The 12,768-nt window shown below is 42.8% G+C and overlaps 1 protein-coding gene across 2 annotated transcripts in view; it reads left to right on the forward strand.

Moving 5' to 3' along the window:
- The window catches only part of tjap1 (tight junction associated protein 1 (peripheral)), a 76,689-nt gene that overhangs the window by 56,881 nt on the left and 7,040 nt on the right, over positions 1-12,768 (forward strand). For both annotated transcript variants that reach the window (XM_034184606.1, XM_034184607.1), the window contains 2 exons: positions 1,718-1,825; positions 11,749-11,832. In XM_034184606.1, coding sequence (XP_034040497.1) covers positions 1,718-1,825; positions 11,749-11,832 — 192 coding nt within the window. The remainder of the gene's footprint in view (positions 1-1,717; positions 1,826-11,748; positions 11,833-12,768) is intronic.

Consider the following 12,768-nt stretch of genomic DNA (forward strand, 5'->3'; position numbering starts at 1 on the left):
AAGATAGTCTGGGCTTATAGGGTAATGGCACTGGCGGTTACCTTCTTGCTCTCCAGTGCAGCACCCAGGCACTTCAGCACTTGGTTATGTACCTGCCTTGGATAAGGCTTGTCTCGCATCCCACCAGGATGTGATCCAGGGTTGCTGGGGAAATACGCTGGAGACAGGCTGGATCTTCTCCAAACCAGAGGTGTAGATTGGTTGGAGAGGCCAGGACATCATATGTGGCTCTGATGGCAAAGCTCAGCATATTAGACGCCATGTTCCACAGCTCACCCCAGGTGATCTCCCTCTTCTCAAGACCATCCCACCTCATCCAGCGGCCTTACTTGGCTTGGGACACAGCTCTGGCACACCTGTCCGCTTCCTCCTGGTGGTGCACCTCATCAAACACTGGTCGCCAGTGTTTAGCTGTAGTAGCCTTCTGTCATGTGGTTGTTGTTGCTCCCAAACCTAGGCCCTCTCTGCCATGTTGGACTTTGCCCACTATATCCCGATGTCTTATGGCAGACTTTGCCTGTACCACTGCTGCACCTGACCTCCACTTTCTCCCTGTGGCTAAAGTGGGAGCAGCACCTCTGACAAGAGGATCCTAGGATTCTTTGAGGATCAGTTCAAGCTTTTAGTGCATTTATACTCCTCCACCAGGCTTGAGATTGGCAGGGAGAGGGCTCCGTTGCTGCACAGGCCTATGCTGCTGAGGCACCTGGGTAGTCCTAGCTATTTCCTTACCTGCACATTCACCAATCGCTCCAGCCAACTGGCATGGGATAGGGTACTTCATAGATGGAAATTGGCCACATGAGGCGGGCAGCAGCCCGAACTGAAAGCAACAGAGCTTCAGCTTGATTGGGAGAGCTGTGCTGTTGATTTGCTTGAGGTCTCTGATGGTATCCTGCCTGAATTGCTTCACCTGTATGGAGTCTTTAAGATCTCAGTTGTACCACCGACCAAGGCTTTTGATGGGCTTCTCCAGGATCGTTGGTACTGGCTCATCATTGATAATAATAATAAGGCTGTTTGGAAGTTCCTCTGAAGTCGGAGGTTAAAAATGCCTTGACCACTTGAGACAACTTGCTTCCATCTTGCTTAGCGCTGCTGTTAAGGTTTGAATGGTCGGGACAGCTGACTGGACAGGGTGTGTCCTCTGCAAATACCCTGCAGTACTTATGATGAGAGTTCAGGGTAAAGAGGTGTTGGGATTGGACCTTAGTGTTAAGGATTGTGCTGGTGTGTTATTGCTGTGTACCAGGTTGTGATAGCGATTCTCTTGAAGATATCTTTCATGCAGCAGATTAGCTTGTTTCCACCCCACGTGCAGTGAAAGAGAAGCAGCGGGTCGCTAAACCCCAGTTTCTAGGAAGAAATCATTTGTCTTTCTTAATTTGAGAAGGAGGGTTATTCCCACATCAAGATACTACTGTGTGCGGCTGCACCCCCCACCCCGCCAAGGAACCACTGTGTGCGGCTGCACCCCCCACCCCGCCAAGGAACCACTGTGTGCGGCTGCACCCCCCACCCCGCCAAGGAACCACTGTGTGTGGCTGCACTCCCCACAACCGGGAACTACTTAGCTAAAAGCTTTCCCAATTTTAAAATTACATCTTTCGTGTGTTTTTCTTTTTTGTACATCCTATAATGCCAAGTGTTAATTTTATCTGTGTGTTATTGGACAGCACAGCGTCCAGCTGTTTGACAGACGTGTCTCTCTGCACAGCTTCGGCGGGTGGAGCGGGACAAAAAGACCATGGACCAGGAGATGGTGGAGCTCACCAACAAGCTGCTGGATGCCAAAAACACCATCAACCATCTGGAGGAGCTGAATGTACGTCTTATACTTGTTCCATATTTCAGTCACACAACTTTAACAGTGATGTGCGGTCAGGTGAGGCACGTGAGTCACAGCCTCAAGTGCCTCACCTGACATCATGGAAAGAAAAAATGTAAAATGAACAAAAATAATTAAATGGTTATATTTATCCAGTGATTTGGACTATAAAGTTATTTTCCTTTTAACTTCACCAGTTTTAGATTATTTTTTTATTCAAAATTGCTGAATTTTCCCAGTTGTCTTTCAAATACTGAGAAGAGACATGCGGTGAGGCAGCAGCCCGTCGTGCCTCACCTTGGATTGCGCAATCACTGGGCTTCCGTCCGTCCATCCGTCCGTCTCTCTCTCTCTCTCTCTCTCTCTCTCTCTCTCTCTCTCTCTCTCTCTCTCTCTCTCTGTGTGTTTCTCTTATTTGTTGATATAAACAAAAAACAAAGAAACCCAGACTCAAATTAATTTTGTAATAATTGGTGACATCACATTGTTGTCTATTAGATGATGTGGATTGTTTTCTTAAATTAATACTTTCAGGAGCATCAACATGTTTTGTAAAAATGTGTTGGGCATTATTTGTGAAATATTTGAAGCCATTGAATAACGGGACCTTTATTGTGAAGAGGTTCAAGGACAAACTAACATCTTCTTGTCTTTGATAAGCAGCTGTTATGTGTCACGTCCACATTTGTGGACATATGTATTAATTTAAAGGTCAGTGACGTGCGGTGAGGTTGATAGCTGGTGAGGCACCTACTTCAACACAATCAGATTTAAATACATATGAAGCCCACAGAGCAGCTTCTTCACCTTGTGACTGGCAGCAGTTACTGAGTTATGTTTAAAATCTCATATCAGCATTCTTTACACATACAAACTGTAGCACACAAAAAAGCACATTTAATTCAAGAAAATGTTATTATGGACTTACCTTTACTTATAAATGAAGTCCATGTGCTGCTCCTTCTGAACAAAAGCATTGATAACTTGCTTGTGGAAGTTTTCCTTATCTTCCTCCAGTTTTAAAAGTCTCTGTCTCAGTGGAGATCACTGCCAGGGAAGAAAGTCATCCTTCATCAGTCCTGGTCCGACTGTATGTTTGAAGCCTTTTCTGGCAATATCCCATCTGAGTCCAGACATTGTCACAAGTTGAGAAAAGATGGCAGGAAAAGTTGAAAAGGCAGTTTGTTTCTGGACGTCCACACAGCCAGACTTTATGTGTGTCCCACTCTGTTTGAAAAGAGCAGGTCGTCTGTCGTCTGAAACAAACCTTTTAGCTCCGGTGTTGGTCGTCCTTTAATTATTACCTCTTGCTTCGATTGAAACTGCAGTTTAGAAAATTGTTTCAGTTTGGATATGTAACCCTCCATTCCGAAAGTAAAGTCCAGGCGAGAGGAAAAAAATAAATGAACGGCTGTTCTTGTAGCTTGCTGTCACTTATTCTGCAGCTGAGAAGTTGCTGCAAGAAGAATCCCTGGGATCACTAGTGCCCCCCCACCCGGAAACTGAACATTCTTTAAATGTTCATTGAATGTTTGCATGAGAACATTCGCAAACATGGCATGAACATTGAACATCATATCAACAAAGAATGAGGACAGGTAATGTTTGCATGCAAACATTCAATGAACATTATCCAAACATTCACAAATATCATGTGAACAGTTGCAGCAGAACATTAAATGAACATTTGTAAAATGTTCCAATGTGAACATTACCTGTCCTCATTCTTTGTTCATATGATGTTCGTGCAGTGTTCTTGCTCAATTTATCTACAGTTTTTTTTTTATTTTTCCTATTGAGAACTAAAAATGACGTAAAACAAGCTTTATAAATGTTTTAAAATTCAATAGGTTTTATTTCAATAGTAACTTGCAATGTATTTATGGAATTCACATAAAATCAATAATGCAGAAACTTTTGAAATCACGTACAGATTAAATGATGGAATTCATTTTTACACAATTAAACATCATTGCTCAAAAAGAAAAAACACATAAAATGAAAAAATTTCAACTTTACAAAAGATTTCTTACATGGTATACCACCGACACTACTCCAAAAAATGTTCAGACAAAATAAGAATAAATCTTCAAGAAATAATAATAAAACCTAAAAAAAATTGATCTATTGATTTACAAACAACTACACATTTTAGGAGCAAAAATAAATTCAGCTTAAACATAAATCACTGCTCGAAACAAAAACTACAATCTTTTAGACATCTACATACAATTAATAATACATTATCATATTTAAGAGCAAAACTGTGGACAGTTTTAAAACAAACATTACTCTGAATAAATTCCCTGAGAAAATTCCTATGAAAAAATATTGTAAGTTTTTACTCACAGATTTGAAGACTCAGCATGACATTAGTCAGATACGACAATGAAACTAGCTGAAAACACACATTTTTAAGAGCGAAACTGAACAGTTTAACACAAACACATTACAATCAATAAATTTCCTGAGGAAATTCACATGACAAAACACTAAGTTTTTATCACATAGAAATATATATATATATATATATATATATATATATACACTCAACAAAAATATAAACGCAACACTTTTGGTTTTGCTCCCATTTTGTATGAGATGAACTCAATCAATCAATCAATCAATTTTTTTTATATAGAGCCAAATCACAACAAACAGTTGCCCCAAGGCGCTTTATATTGTAAGGCAAGGCCATACAATAATTATGTAAAACCCCAACGGTCAAAACGACCCCCTGTGAGCAAGCACTTGGCTACAGTGGGAAGGAAAAACTCCCTTTTAACAGGAAGAAACCTCCAGCAGAACCAGGCTCAGGGAGGGGCAGTCTTCTGCTGGGACTGGTTGGGGCTGAGGGAGAGAACCAGGAAAAAGACATGCTGTGGAGGGGAGCAGAGATCGATCACTAATGATTAAATGCAGAGTGGTGCATACAGAGCAAAAAGAGAAAGAAACAGTGCATCATGGGAACCCCCCAGCAGTCTACGTCTATAGCAGCATAACTAAGGGATGGTTCAGGGTCACCTGATCCAGCCCTAACTATAAGCTTTAGCAAAAAGGAAAGTTTTAAGCCTAATCTTAAAAGTAGAGAGGGTGTCTGTCTCCCTGATCTGAATTGGGAGCTGGTTCCACAGGAGAGGAGCCTGAAAGCTGAAGGCTCTGCCTCCCATTCTACTCTTACAAACCCTAGGAACTACAAGTAAGCCTGCAGTCTGAGAGCGAAGCGCTCTATTGGGGTGATATGGTACTACGAGGTCCCTAAGATAAGATGGGACCTGATTATTCAAAACCTTATAAGTAAGAAGAAGAATTTTAAATTCTATTCTAGAATTAACAGGAAGCCAATGAAGAGAGGCCAATATGGGTGAGATATGCTCTCTCCTTCTAGTCCCCGTCAGTACTCTAGCTGCAGCATTTTGAATTAACTGAAGGCTTTTTAGGGAACTTTTAGGACAACCTGATAATAATGAATTACAATAGTCCAGCCTAGAGGAAATAAATGCATGAATTAGTTTTTCAGCGTCACTCTGAGACAAGACCTTTCTGATTTTAGAGATATTGCGTAAATGCAAAAAAGCAGTCCTACATATTTGTTTAATATGTGCTTTGAATGACATATCCTGATCAAAAATGACTCCAAGATTTCTCACAGTATTACTAGAGGTCAGGGTAATGCCATCCACAGTAAGGATCTGGTTAGACACCATGTTTCTAAGATTTGTGGGGCCAAGTACAATAACTTCAGTTTTATGAGTTTAAAAGCAGGAAATTAGAGGTCATCCATGTCTTTATGTCTGTAAGACAATCCTGCAGTTTAGCTAATTGGTGTGTGTCCTCTGGCTTCATGGATAGATAAAGCTGGGTATCATCTGCGTAACAATGAAAATTTAAGCAATACCGTCTAATAATACTGCCTAAGGGAAGCATGTATAAAGTGAATAAAATTGGTCCTAGCACAGAACCTTGTGGAACTCCATAATTAACTTTAGTCTGTGAAGACGATTCCCCAGTTACATGAACAAATTGTAATCTATTAGACAAATATGATTCAAACCACCGCAGCGCAGTGCCTTTAATACCTATGGCATGCTCTAATCTCTGTAATAAAATTTTATGGTCAACAGTATCAAAAGCAGCACTGAGGTCTAACAGAACAAGCACAGAGATGAGTCCACTGTCGGAGGCCATAAGAAGATCATTTGTAGCCTTCACTAATGCTGTTTCTGTACTATGATGAATTCTAAAACCTGACTGAAACTCTTCAAATAGACCATTCCTCTGCAGATGATCAGTTAGCTGTTTTACAACTACCCTTTCAAGAATTTTTGAGAGAAAAGGAAGGTTGGAGATTGGCCTATAATTAGCTAAGATAGCTGGGTCAAGTGATGGCTTTTTAAGTAATGGTTTAATTACTGCCACCTTAAAAGCCTGTGGTACATAGCCAACTAACAAAGATAGATTGATCATATTTAAGATCAAAGCATTAAATAATGGTAGGGCTTCCTTGAGCAGCCTGGTAGGAATGGGGTCTAATAAACATGTTGATGGTTTGGATGAAGTAACTAATGAAAATAACTCAGACAGAACAATCGGAGAGAAAGAGTCTAATCAAATACAGGCATCACTGAAAGCAGCCAAAGATAACGATACGTCTTTGGGATGGTTATGAGTAATTTTTTCTCTAATAGTTAAAATTTTGTTAGCAAAGAAAGTCATGAAGTCATTACTAGTTAAAGTTAATGGAATACTCAGCTCAATAGAGCTCTGACTCTTTGTCAGCCTGGCTACAGTGCTGAAAAGAAACCTGGGGTTGTTCTTATTTTCTTCAATTAGTGATGAGTAGAAAGATGTCCTAGCTTTACGGAGGGCTTTTTTATAGAGCAACAGACTCTTTTTCCAGGCTAAGTGAAGATCTTCTAAATTAGTGAGACGCCATTTCCTCTCCAACTTACGGGTTATCTGCTTTAAGCTACGAGTTTGTGAGTTATACCACGGAGTCAGGCACTTCTGATTTAAAGCTCTCTTTTTTAGAGGAGCTACAGCATCCAAAGTTGTCTTCAATGAGGATGTAAAACTATTGACGAGATACTCTATCTCCCTTACAGAGTTTAGGTAGCTACTCTGCACTGTGTTGTTATATGGCATTAGAGAACATAAAGAAGGAATCATATCCTTAAACCTAGTTACAGCGCTTTCTGAAAGACTTCTAGTGTAATGAAACTTATTCCCTACTGCTGGGTAGTCCATCAGAGTAAATGTAAATGTTATTAAGAAATGATCAGACAGAAGGGAGTTTTCAGGGAATACTGTTAAGTGTTCTATTTCCATACCATAAGTCAGAACAAGATCTAAGATATGATTAAAGTGGTGGGTGGACTCATTTACTTTTTGAGCAAAGCCAATAGAGTCTAATAATAGATTAAATGCAGTGTTGAGGCTGTCATTCTCAGCATCTGTGTGGATGTTAAAATCGCCCACTATAATTATCTTATCTGAGCTAAGCACTAAGTCAGACAAAAGGTCTGAAAATTCACAGAGAAACTCACAGTAACGACCAGGTGGACGATAGATAATAACAAATAAAACTGGTTTTTGGGACTTCTAATTTGGATGGACAAGACTAAGAGACAAGCTTTCAAATGAATTAAAGCTCTGTCTGGGTTTTTGATTAATTAATAAGCTGGAATGGAAGATTGCTGCTAATCCTCCGCCCTGGGCCGTGCTACGAGCATTCTGACAGTTAGTGTGACTCGGGGGTGTTGACTCATTTAAACTAACATATTCATCCTGCTGTAACCAGGTTTCTGTTAGGCAGAATAAATCAATATGTTGATCAATTATTATATCATTTACCAACAGGGACTTAGAAGAGAGAGACCTAATGTTTAATAGACCACATTTAACTGTTTTAGTCTGTGGTGCAGTTGAAGGTGCTATATTATTTTTTCTTTTTGAATTTTTATGCTTAAATAGATTTTTGCTGGTTATTGGTAGTCTGGGAGCAGGCACCGTCTCTACGGGGATGGGGTAATGAGGGGATGGCAGGGGGAGAGAAGCTGCAGAGAGGTGTGTAAGACTACAACTCTGCTTCCTGGTCCCAACCCTGGATAGTCACGGTTTGGAGGATTTAAGAAAATTGGCCAGATTTCTAGAAATGAGAGCTGCTCCATCCAAAGTGGGATGGATGCCGTCTCTCCTAACAAGACCAGGTTTTCCCCAGAAGCTTTGCCAATTATCTATGAAGCCCACCTCATTTTTTGGACACCACTCAGACAGCCAGCAATTCAAGGAGAACATGCGGCTAAACATGTCACTCCCGGTCCGATTGGGGAGGGGCCCAGAGAAAACTACAGAGTCCGACATTGTTTTTGCAAAGTTACACACCGATTTAATGTTAATTTTAGTGACCTCCGATTGGCGTAACCGGGTGTCATTACTGCCGACGTGAATTACAATCTTACCAAATTTACGCTTAGCCTTAGCCAGCAGTTTCAAATTTCCTTCAATGTCGCCTGCTCTGGCCCCCGGAAGACAATTGACTATGGTTGCTGGTGTCGCTAACTTCACATTTCTCAAAACAGAGTCGCCAATAACCAGAGTTTGATCCTCGGCGGGTGTGTCGTCGAGTGGGGAAAAACGGTTAGAGATGTGAACGGGTTGGCGGTGTACACGGGGCTTCTGTTTAGGGCTACGCTTCCTCCTCACAGTCACCCAGTCAGCCTGCTTTCCCGGCTGCTCGGGATCTGCCAGGGGGGAACTAACGGCGGCTAAGCTACCTTGGTCCGCACCGACTACAGGGGCCTGGCTAACTGTAGAATTTTCCACGGTGCGGAGCCGAGTCTCCAATTCGCCCAGCCTGGCCTCCAAAGCTACGAATAAGCTACACTTATTACAAGTACCGTTACTGCTAAAGGAGGCCGAGGAATAACTAAACATTTCACACCCAGAGCAGAAAAGTGCGGGAGAGACAGGAGAAGCCGCCATGCTAAATCGGCTAAGAGCTAGTAGCTACGCTAAGCTAGCGGATTCCTAAAAACACGCAAAGTGAATAATGTGTAAATAATTTAGAGGTGATTCAGCAGAAGGAGTGCTTTAGTTAAGGCACATAAAGATTACACTGGGAAACAAATCGTAATCTAGATAACTAGATCAATCTAACTGCGCAGATTAAACAGCTAACAGATACAGAAAAACACCGCTGTGCTCCGGAACAGGAAGTGATACAATACCGCAGTGAGAGCCAACCACCAGTAGAGGCAAGCAAGAGTGTACAGTGCAAAATCAAAGCAAAATCTGGACATATGGCATCTAACCATCACAGATTAGCTCAGATTGTAATTCCATTACCGTAGAATTGCCCATATAGCCTATGATGTTGACAAAGGAATGCATTCTGGGTCTTCTTTTTTACTTCATATATGTGTTTGGGAGAATTAAAGTGATTTCACTGTCATGAATTTGAGGGTAATTAGTTACACCAAACCCAATCAATGGAGTCAGAATGACAGCACTTCTTGTGTTCAGTGCCCATTTTTCAGTGACCAAAGGTTCTTGGATATTCACCGACTGAGCGATTTCTAGCGATGGATGCTGAGCTGGCCTATGGGGCCAAGGTCTCAAACCCCACACAAGTCTGAATAAATGTTGTGGCAAACCTCCACGACAAGAAATGTAGTCTTTGGTGTGAAGAGGCGGGGCTCTGTGATGGATAATTATTGGAGGAATCTTCTTTATAGCCAATAATCGATGCTCACACATGGCAGAAGCTGCTGTAAGACCAGAGACACTTATACTGACACAAGGGTGGACACTTATCCTGACATCCTCAGTTCTGTGTTCTTCCATAGACCCAGTTCCCAGCCTGAGCTCAGAACCCTCTTAGGGGCACCAAAGATCACAGGCAGTGCACAAGGTTTGCCTGCTCTGAGGTTAGCTGTCGAAATTGCCGGAGCACATTAATTGGTAGGTTGACCATCGTCATCGATGATGTCAGTTCTGCTGCTTTCTCTGGTGGGCCCTTGTGTGGCTGTTCAGGCCGATTCTTGATGCACAGACTCTAGAGCACAAAGGGCATTGGAAAAGTTGAGAGTCAGGTCTAGGAATCCCTGCTTTTCGCCTACTCCTGGCGCTGGTGATACGGTCCCGTCGTGCAGTCTCAAAGTTTGCATGGGCCCTCTCTACAAAGGACCTCCATTCAGTTCTATTTGAAGCATAGGCTTCAAGTTCGTTTGGAGCCAGGCCGCACAGTTTCAGGTTGTCCTTTACGGCGTCCTTAAACCGTTTCTTTGGGCGTCCGACTGATCGTGTTCCTTGCGCAAGCTCACCATAAAGAAACTGGTGTGGAAGCCGTGAGCTGTCCATTCGGAGGACGTGGCCTGTCCAGTGGCGCTGAGCCTTAAGGTCCATGGCCTCAATACTGACAAGGCCGGTCCGTTCCAGGACTTCAAGGTTGGTCACTTTGTCTTGACATTTTACTCCAAGCAGAGTTCGCAACGATTTCATATGGAATCGCTCAAGCTGCTTCAGGTGCCTCTTGTAGAGGGTCCAGGACTCACAACCATACGTGAGACTGGATAGGACGACGGCACTGTACACTTTGATTTTGGTGTGCATTTTAATGTTTCGGTTGGCTAACACACGGGATCGAAGGCGTCCGAAGGATTGACTGGCCTTGCTGATTCTGGCCGCTATTTCCTTATCTAGGGATCCATCCGCTGAGATTACACTCCCTAGGTATGTAAACTGGTCGACAGCCTTTAGTTTATGGCCATCAGTGGTGATTATCCGTGAAGGTGCTGTCGATCTGGGCGCATGTTGGTGAAGAGCTTCGTCTTGGAAAGGCTGACGGTTAGCCCAAACAGGCATGCAGCCTGGGAGAAACTCTGTTAGGGTTTGTAGGTCTGATTCTGTATGCGCCATCAAAGCGCAGTCATCCGCAAAGAGGGCTTCTTGGATCAGCTTGGTAGTAGTCTTCGTGCTGGCTGCCAGTCTTCATAAATTGAAGAGGGATCCATCCAACCTGTACCTTAGATACACCCCATTATTGAGATCACAGAGGGCGCGGTTCAAAACGCAGGAGAAGAAGAGGTTAAACAGCACTGGGGCAAGGACACAGCCCTGCTTTACCCTGTTAGATATTACGAACGGGGCTGAGGTACCGCCTCTGGTTAAAACAGAGCCGACCATGCCATCATGAAAGAGGCAGATGATGCGGATCATCTTGTTCGGGCAGCCGAGCTTCTCCAGGATTAGCCAAATGGCTTCTCTGTTGGCAGTGTCGAATGCTTTAGTAAGGTCATTGAAGCCCATGTACAGATCAAGGTGCTGCTCGGTGCATTTCTCCTGTATCTGTCTTATCGAGGAGATCATGTCCACGGTACTTCGGTTAGGCCTAAAACCACATTGCGTTTCAGGAAGTGTCTCTTCAGATATGGTGGTAATTAGACAATTTAAAATAACCCGGACAAGTATCTTACCGGTGACTGACAGGAGCGAGATTCCACGATAGTTCCCACAGTCTGCTTTGCTGCCTTTGTTTTTGAAAAGTGATATAATGGTGGCATCACGGAACTCTTCAGGCATAGTTTCTTCCACCCAGATGCTAGTTAATACACCATGGAATGCAATCAACGCCTCTGGGCCTGCGGCCTTAAAGAGCTCAGCTGGAATGTTGTCTGCACCAGCAGCTCGTTCGACACTGGTCTCCTCCACCGCCTTCTTCATTTCCTGAAAGGATGGGGGAAGGTCTACACACACTACAATAACACACTAACCGGAATAGTTTTTATCTGGATGAAGCAAAAGTGGTTCTCAACCAGATCCAGGCACACTCAATGAACAGAGTCAGATGTCAGTAGCTCGCTGTTTGGACTGTGGACTGAATCTGCCTGTGCTTTCTGACTGTTTTTCTTCTGTTTCAGGAGCGTTACAGGTTGGACTGTAACTTGGCTGTCCAACTGCTGAAATGCAACAAATCTCACTTCAGGAACCACAAGTTTGCTGATGTAAGTACTAATATTGCAAAGTGACATTAAGTACCGATGGTGCAAAGCGGCGTTACCTTTTGTGGGTCATACTTTTAAATCACTGTTTTTTTTTTTGAAGGAATTAATATCTTTCCTTAAAACAATACATTTCGTAACCTTGTTTTAACATTACTTATTGCTGTTCCGGTTGTCCTCGTTCAGTGTTAGTTTGACGTTATCATGAGCGCATGGTTTTGGGTCACTGGAACCATTTCAGGCTCTGTGTTTGTGGTTGTGAAGAGCACAAAAAGTTAAATTGTCAGAAACTCAACAGCGCCACAACTGCAGCAGTCAGGTTACAGCACTTCCTCTTTGAGACATCAGCGAACTCAGCAGGATGTCAAACCCAGACTGGCTTTCACTGCAGCTTGCACGCCACTGCTCTTTTCTGCACTGTCCATTAATGGAAGTCTTAAGAGGATGGACAGTTGGTGGGAGTCTTCTGACCCCTCACCTCTCAAGCTGCGCACCTGTAAGCGGCTGCGAACTACGCGCTGGTGTCTTTGGGCAGAGCACACACACACTGAATGTCAACAATCACAGCGAGTGCAATGTGTACATTTTGTAATCTTCCTAATATTTCTTAGTAATTGTTGCCATGCTTGAGCACGACATGCTTCACAGGGCATTACTTGTAAAGAGCAAACACGGTCTAGTATCTAATAACATCAACTTTAAATACTTTAATTTTATAAAATTACAATTCCTCAAATTTAACTTTTCAGCAACGTGTTGTTAGCTGCTCCACTTACTGCTGACTTCCTCTTTTTCTTCTTTCACTCAAGGATAGCTTCTTCATTTTCTTTGAGTTTCTTCTAAATCATTTTGCAGCAGAAGTGAGTGTGGTCAGGTCCAAACTTTGCACTGCTGTAGTTTAAAGCTTGCGCCTTTGAGTGAAGGAGGCAGAACACTTCC

This window comes from Thalassophryne amazonica, chromosome 13 (genome assembly GCF_902500255.1).
Source record: "Thalassophryne amazonica chromosome 13, fThaAma1.1, whole genome shotgun sequence".
Taxonomy (NCBI): domain Eukaryota; kingdom Metazoa; phylum Chordata; class Actinopteri; order Batrachoidiformes; family Batrachoididae; genus Thalassophryne; species Thalassophryne amazonica.